General features: G+C 47.6%; 1 protein-coding gene across 1 annotated transcript in view; it reads right to left on the bottom strand.

The window, feature by feature from the left end:
* The window catches only part of LOC113825761 (roundabout homolog 2), a gene marked incomplete in the record, with an annotated part of 639,900 nt that overhangs the window by 48,374 nt on the left and 584,026 nt on the right, over positions 1 to 7,500 (bottom strand). The window contains 1 exon segment of the mRNA XM_070132976.1: positions 1 to 97. This exon segment is cut by the window's left edge and continues 57 nt beyond it. Coding sequence (XP_069989077.1) covers positions 1 to 97 — 97 coding nt within the window.

Genomic DNA, 7,500 nt, shown 5'->3' with positions numbered 1-7,500 from the left:
TCCGGGTGACCTCGCGGGGGCACGCACTCCAGCAGCGCTATCTCGCCCGCCGCCACCACCGTGTCTGCGGGCGTCGCGCGGAAGTCGTCGCGGAGAACTGCAAAAAAACGAAGAAAATAAAGGTGTTAGATTCTGTTGTTTGTATTCATTCTTATCTATTTATTTATTTAGTATCATTTTTTGGGGGGAAGGATATTCTAAGTTTTTTTTTCTTTGCCGGGAGAGAGGGAGGGAGGGGGGAGAGAGAAAGAGAGAAAGAGAGAAAGGGAGAGAGAGAGAGAGAGAGAGAGAGAGAGAGAGAGAGAGAGAGAGAGAGAGAGAGAGAGAGAGAGAGAGAGAGAGAGAGAGAGAGAGAGAGAGAGGAGTAAAATAAAAGTGTTAGATTTTGTTGTTTATATTAATTTTTTGGGGGGTGAGGGGGAAGGGGGGTGGATACTCTAGGGGTTTGTTTGTATTTTTTTTCTTTGCCGGGAAGGGGTTTTGCAAAAACGTTTTTTTTCTTTTCTGAGGTTTAGTTATAAAAATGGCTTGTTGATATACGTCCTTCTCAGTTGTTGTTTTTTTCTCCTTGCCTTTTAATCCTCTCGCTCCATTCCTCTTTCCTTCACCTTTCCCCTCCTTTCCTCATTTTCCTTCCCCAACCTCTCCCCTGTTTTAGTTCTCCTTTTCTTCCTCCTCGCCTCTCCCTCCCCAGTCCCCCTCTCTTTCTCTCTCTCTCTCTCTCTCTCTCTCACTCTTTCTCTATCTCACTTTTCCCTTCCTTTCCTCTCTTCTCCCTTTTCCCTTCCTTTCCTCTCTCCTTCCCCCTCTCCCCTTCCAATCCCCTCTCACCCCCCCCTCCCTTCTCTCTCCCCGGCTTCCCCCTCTCTCTCCCAGACAATTAGAGAGAAACAAAATAACCTCAAATAATAGTCATCTGGGAACAATGCCTTTCTCTCCCTTGAGCTGAAGACAAGTGCCTTAACACCAATACTGGCAGCGCAAAGAGGGGAAAAATGAGAATGTAAAAAAAATCGTAAAATGGGGTGAAGGGGGGGGGGGGAGGAAACGACGAACGGCGGGAGGAGACGTGGGAAGAGAAGGGAAGAGAGGAGAGGGAGGAGAGGAAATGAGAGGGGATGAGAGGAGAGGAGAGGAGAGGAGAGGAGAGGAGAGAGAGGAGAGGAGAGGAGAGGAGAGGAGAGGAGAGGAGAGGAAGAGGAGAGGAGAGAGACGAGAGAAAAGAAGGGAAGGGGAGGGATGGGTAGGAAAAGGAAAAGGAAAGGAAAAGGAAAAGGAAAAGGAAAAAGGAAAAGGAGAGAAGAGAAGAGGGGGAACGGAAGAGAGGAAAAAGGTGAAAAAACTAACCAAAGACAAGAGAAGAAAGAAACAGAATAAAAGGCAAAAAAGGAAAAATTAGACAGAGGAAAATTGAAAAAAAAAAAAAAAAAAAAAAAAAAAACGAAGGAGGCGCAAGGGTGACAGTGACGTGACGTGTGACGAGGAGATGAGGAGGACGAGGCGAGAGGGAGGGGGTGGGGAGGGGGGCGGGGGAAGGAAGAGAAGGAAGAGAGGGCGAAACAAAGGCCAGCTCATCTTCCTAATGGGTGTCGTCGTCTCTTTGCCTCGACGTCGTTCCTTCCTGTCTTCCTTTTTTCCGTATTTCCCTTTCCTTCTCGATTTCTTTCTCTTCCTCTTCTTTCTTCTCCCGATTCTCCCCTTTCCCTGTCTCCTTCTCCTAATCTTCCTCCTCTTTTTTTGTTAATGCATCTGTCTCTTCTCTTTCCTCCTCTTCCTCCCCTTTTTTTCTTTCACCTCCTATTACTCCACTTATTTTTCCTAATGCTTTTCTTCCTGTTCCTTCTCCATCTTCACCTCCTCCTCCACCTCCACCCCTCACCCCCATCTCCACCCCTCACCCCCACCTTCACCTCCACTCCTCAACCCCACCACCCTACCCCCACCCCCACCCTCTCGAAGACGTCCTGTTTCCCCGAACGGTAAACAGAAGACAACAACAGAGAGGTAAACATTAGAACATGTGGAATAAGGAGAGGAGAAGGGAGGGGTAAAAAGAGGGAAAGGGGGGAGAGAAAGGGAGGTAGAGAAGGGGGGGGATAGAGGAGCGGTAGAGAAGGGGGAAGGGATAGGGGAGCATGAGGGGGGAGGATGGGGAGGAGGAGAGACCGGGTGGGGGGAAGGGGGGGATTTGAGTGCATCAGTTGGACATAAGTAAAGGATTTGAATTTGCGAATAAACCGAAAAAAGGAAGAGAGAGAGAGAGAGAGAGAGAGAGAGAGAGAGAGAGAGAGAGAGAGAGAGAGAGAGAGAGAGAGAGAGAGAGAGAGAGAGAGAGAGGGATAAATCTATTTGCTACGTCTAAAGTGTAGGCAACAACACCCATGAAACCAAATATGGTGCAATATTGTCCAAAATGTTCAGGGTCGCATAACAGAGGACGGAAATAAATAAATAAATAAATGAACACACACACAATAACACACACACATATTCAAACATATATATTTGAATTGCGTATATTTCTAATACGGCGTTTATATATCGTCGAAAAAATGGTGATAAATTTCGGGGTTAGATAATGATCCCAAAACGCAATTAAGTCAGACCAAAACACAGGAAGGGGAGGGAAAGGAAAAGGGACGGGAGGGGACGGAGGGAAGGGAGTGGAGGGAGGGAAAGAGGGAAATAGAGGAGAAAGGGGAGACGAAAGGAAAGGGGAAATGGTGGTTAGGTAGGGGGGGGAAGAGGGGACCCAAGACCCTTCCGTCACGGCATGCGTTGGGGGCTTTGGAACACAGGGGGGCTTTTGTGTCGTCTGTCTGTCACGTGACCAAGGCGTCTGTCACAAGCGCTACGGCCGGAGACCAGCGTGAAGGGAAGGCGTCACGAGAGCTGACGCGAGGACACAAAAGCAACTTTCCCTCCCTCTATTCTTTTTTTTTTACTCGATGGATTTTTTTTGGGGGGGTGGGGTGGGGGTGGAGACTAAGGGGTTAGGAAAGGATTGGGGGTTGGATGGTAGGGGGGTTAGGGGAGGGGTACGGCGTTAGGGGAGGAGGAAGGGTGTAAAGCGTGTTAAAAATGCTGTATACGGAGGTTAGGGAACTGCAAAGGAATATAGAAATAGGAACGGAGAGAGAAAGTAGGGAGTAAAAAAAAGTAATTAAAAAAAATGAAGGGGAGAATGGGATGAGAAATGGAAATAAGGGAAAAAAGAAGAAAGAGAGCAAATACACGAAGAGAGAACCGTGAGAGCAAATGAGAGAACAATTCACCTCTTCATTTCACATACCCCCTCCCCCCCCCAAAAAAAAAAAAAAAATCCACTTGTTTGAATTTGCCTGAATTGCCTATACCATATCAGTTCAGCCAAATATGAAAAAGGGATTTTCATTTCACTCAGATTAACTTTCACTCCTTGCACATCAAATAGGAATTAAATTGTAAATATCATTATTTTTTTCTCTGTCACACATAATACCTTATATTAATCCTGGGAGTGAGAAGGATTGATAAGGAAAATGAGAGGGAAAGGGAGAAAAGAGTGAGAGTGGAAGAGAGGAAGAGAGGGAGATGGAGGGAGAACATGTATAGTGTGACTGATAAGGGAAGAATGAAAGGAGAGGAGCAACTGAGGGAGAGAGATGATGATGATGATGATGATGATGATGTGTGTGTGTGTGTGTGTGTGTGAGAGAGAGACACGGAGAGAGAGAGAGAGAGAGAGAGAGAGAGAGAGAGAGAGAGAGAGAGAGAGAGAGAGAGAGAGAGAGAGAGAGAGAGAGGCATCAGCCAAGCATCCCAATCGTAGACAAGAAAACCCGCCCCCCCCTCTCTCCCTCCCCTCCTTCCCCTCCCCCTCCATGCCTGTTGCTCAATCCTGAACCTCCATTATCCCATGTAGTCTCTGCAACGGCTATTTTCTTTCCTCATCCCTCCCTCCACCTCTTCCTCCCGCTGGCCCTCCACCCCTCCACATCCCTTCTCAACTGTTCATTGCCCCCACCCCTTTTCCGTCCCTTCTCTTCCCAATCCCTCAACCCCCTCCCTTCCCCTTTTCCATTCCTCTTTATTGCCTTCCCTTCCCTTCTTTCCCTCCGCTCCGCACCCCTCTCCCTCCGACCCCTTCTCCATCCCTCCCTTTCTCCTCGCATCCATCCCTCCCCTCCTTCACACACCTCTACCTCCCCCCACCTCCCATTTCAAGAGTGACGATTCGGACAGGCGGAACTGACGGCTGAAATATTACACCTGACTGACTTCCTACACCCCCTACCCTCCCTCCCCTCCCAACCATCCACCCACCACCCACTATACTCCCTTCTTCCTCCCTCCATCCTCTTTGTCCCTCCTCCTCCTCCTCCACTCCTCCCTCCCTCCCTTCTTCCCTCCCACTCCCTCCATCTCTTTATCCCTCCCTCCTCCTCCTCCATCCTCCCTTTCCCTCTCCCTCCCTCCCTCCTCCCAGCCCCACCCAACCCTCCCTCACTCCTTCCCTCCCTACCTTCCTCTCTTTCCCTCCCTTCACTAAAATCTTCAACAACAGTAAAAGCATCAGCTATAACGCCAGCTTCTCCAAAAACTACAATAACACCACAACCAAATCTCTAACAACAGCAACGACAATTTCCAAACACCGCAACAACACCAAATATAACTTCATCGACCACTCCAATAACAACAACAATAACAAAGAATTACCACCAGCAAAACTCTCCCCGAACAACACCAACAACAACACCCAAAAATATATACTCTACAATTCAAACAACAACAACAATCATACCACAACCTTTTCTCACAACGGCAACAGTACGCAAAACTTTTTAACAACAACATCAACACCACCACTACCACTGACATCAACAACAACAACGACACCACCGCCACAACAACATCAACATCAACACCACAACCACCACCACCACCACCAACAACAACAACAACACCAACAACAACAACAACAACATCAACAACACCGCCACCGCCACCGCCAACAACACCAACAGTAATAAATCCAGCCGCCAACCCTAAAGCGCCGATTACCGCAAGCATGAACTTCAATCTAACAGCATGAATCGCCATCAAAGGAACCTGTCTTATTCCTCGAGACCTCTTCAGGCGCAGCGGCCGAGGAGGATATGGGTTTCTGTGACGGAAGGAGGGAAGGGAGGGAGGGAGGGAGGGAGGGAAGATGGGAGAAAGGAGGGATGGGAGGGAGGGAGGGGAGGATGATGGGAGAATGGAGAGAGGGAGGGAGGGAAGATGGGAGAAAGCAGGGATGGGAGGGAGGGAGGGAAGGTGGGAGGGAAGGAAGAAGGGAAGGAGGACTGGAGGGAGGGAAAAGGAAAGGGAGAAAGAGAGAGAGAGAAGAATATGGGTGTCTGTGACACAAGATTTTCCTCTCGAGAGAAAGCTAATCATAGTTGCTGAAAAAGGGTTCGCATGGAGGGAGTATGGGGGTGGAGGGGGGTGATAGGATAAGGAGAAATGATGAAATCTTTTAAAAAAAGGGTGACGTAGCGCTGTGGAAAAGGGAGAAGGAAGGGCGAAGGGGAATAAATAGGGAAAAGGAGAGAAAGGAATTGGACAGGGAGGGGAAGGGAGAAAGGACAGAAGAAGTGGGAGGGACAAGAAAGGGGAAGGGAGATACCAAGGGCAAAGAGGAAAATATGGAAAGGGGGAACACGAAGGGGAAAGAGGAAGGAAGGCCGTGTATAGGCATAAGACTGAGGGAAAGATGAAAGGGTCAAGAAAAGACACATCTAAGAGAGTAGGAGAAGGAGAAAAAAGAAAGACGAAAGAAAAGAAGGAAAAAAAAGAACTGTGATGCCATCAGACCGCCTTATAGGGCCAACGAGCGGTGCCAATCACAGTGCCAGCAGTCCTCTTCTTATAGTTCCAACACCAATCACCAGGGCGTCGAGGAGGAGGGGGGGAGGGAAGAGGAGAGGCCGAAGAATGGAGAGCGAAGGAGGAGGAGGAGAATGGAGGGGAGATGGAGGAGGAGGAGGAGAAAGAAGTGGGGAGGAGGAGGAGAGGGATTATGAGAAGGAATTGGAGTAGTAGGAGGAGGAAGGGAAGAAAGAGGAAGAGAGGGGGGAGGAGGAGGAGGAGGAAGTGGAGAACGAGGAGGAAGAGAGAGAGAAAGTGAAAGAGAAAGAAGAGGACGAGGAGGAAAAAGAGAAGGAGGAAGAGAAACCGGAATGAAGGAAGAAGTGCGGGATGAAGTGGGAAAATAGAGAAAGGAGAAAGATGAGGAAGAAGAAAAGACAAAGAAAGAAAATATAATAACAGGTTAATAGAAGCCACAAACTTATAAACGATACCCTCCAACACATATTACACCCTTCACGAAACTATAAGGGCTATACATCCAGCCTTCTCCATAGGATTCTCGCCCCTTTACCCCTAATGACAAGGACCATTTATGCGTGCGATGCAATAACCACCTTCATCCGCAACTAACATTTGCAATGATCAAAGACACATGCAATAAAACATGATTGATGTTAGAAATTGCTTATCTCTCACATGTTTCTTTGCATAGGTTTTGCGTGGTGTGTAAAGGAATGAGAGGAAGTCAGGAATAATCGGAATGAGGGAATAGTGAGAATAGGAATGAGAGAGATGGATGGGAGACAGAGAATGAAATTAGCTTCTATAAAATTAATCGGATTTCAACATTACACACACACACACACAAAATCGGTTTGCTTAATATATATATTAATAGAAATCCGTGGATGAATAAATAAATATGCACATCAGTAAGTGGATAAATCCATGAAGTCAATAAATCAATTCAATTAATCATATAGCATGTACAAATAGATATCTTGTACACGTATGTTTGTGTGAAAAAAATAGATAGATAGATACATCTATCTATCTATCTATTTATCTATCTGTCTATCTATTCATCTATCAATTATCTATCTATCTAGCTATCCATCCATATTCATCCATCTATCTGTCCATCTCTCTCTCTATAGAAATAGATAGACAGATAGATTCATTTATTGATTTACATATATTCACACCAACACACCACGTCCACAGCCGATCGAGAACACACGCCTGGCCATTTTGATTGGCCGTTGACGCACCGATGACCAAATGGAAAATCATAAAAAAAAACCTTTGCCAATAAATAACGGCCACTTCGCCTCGGCCCCACCAGGTGTCACGGCCAGTCACGGGGGACACGGGGACTGACGCATCATCCGCCCAGTCAATCACTCCGGCGGCAATCATACCAGTCAAATGTGTATTGAGGGAAGAGAAAGGGAGGTGGTGTGGGGGTGGATGGGGGGGGGGAGGATGGGAAGGAATGGGGGGGAAGGAACGGGGGAGGGGGAAAGAGATAGAGGGAAGTGGGGGAGGGTAAGGATGAGGGGCAGGAAAAGAGGGAAAGAAAGAAGAGAGGAGAAAAGAGGGAAGAGGAGGAGAGGGAGGAGAGGGGAGAGAAGAGAGAGAGAGGAGAGAGAGAAGAGAGAG

This window comes from Penaeus vannamei, chromosome 18, assembly GCF_042767895.1.
Source record: "Penaeus vannamei isolate JL-2024 chromosome 18, ASM4276789v1, whole genome shotgun sequence".
Taxonomy (NCBI): Eukaryota; Metazoa; Arthropoda; class Malacostraca; order Decapoda; family Penaeidae; genus Penaeus; species Penaeus vannamei.
Note: the sequence above shows the minus strand (reverse complement) of the source record. Positions and strands in the feature narration are given on the sequence as shown.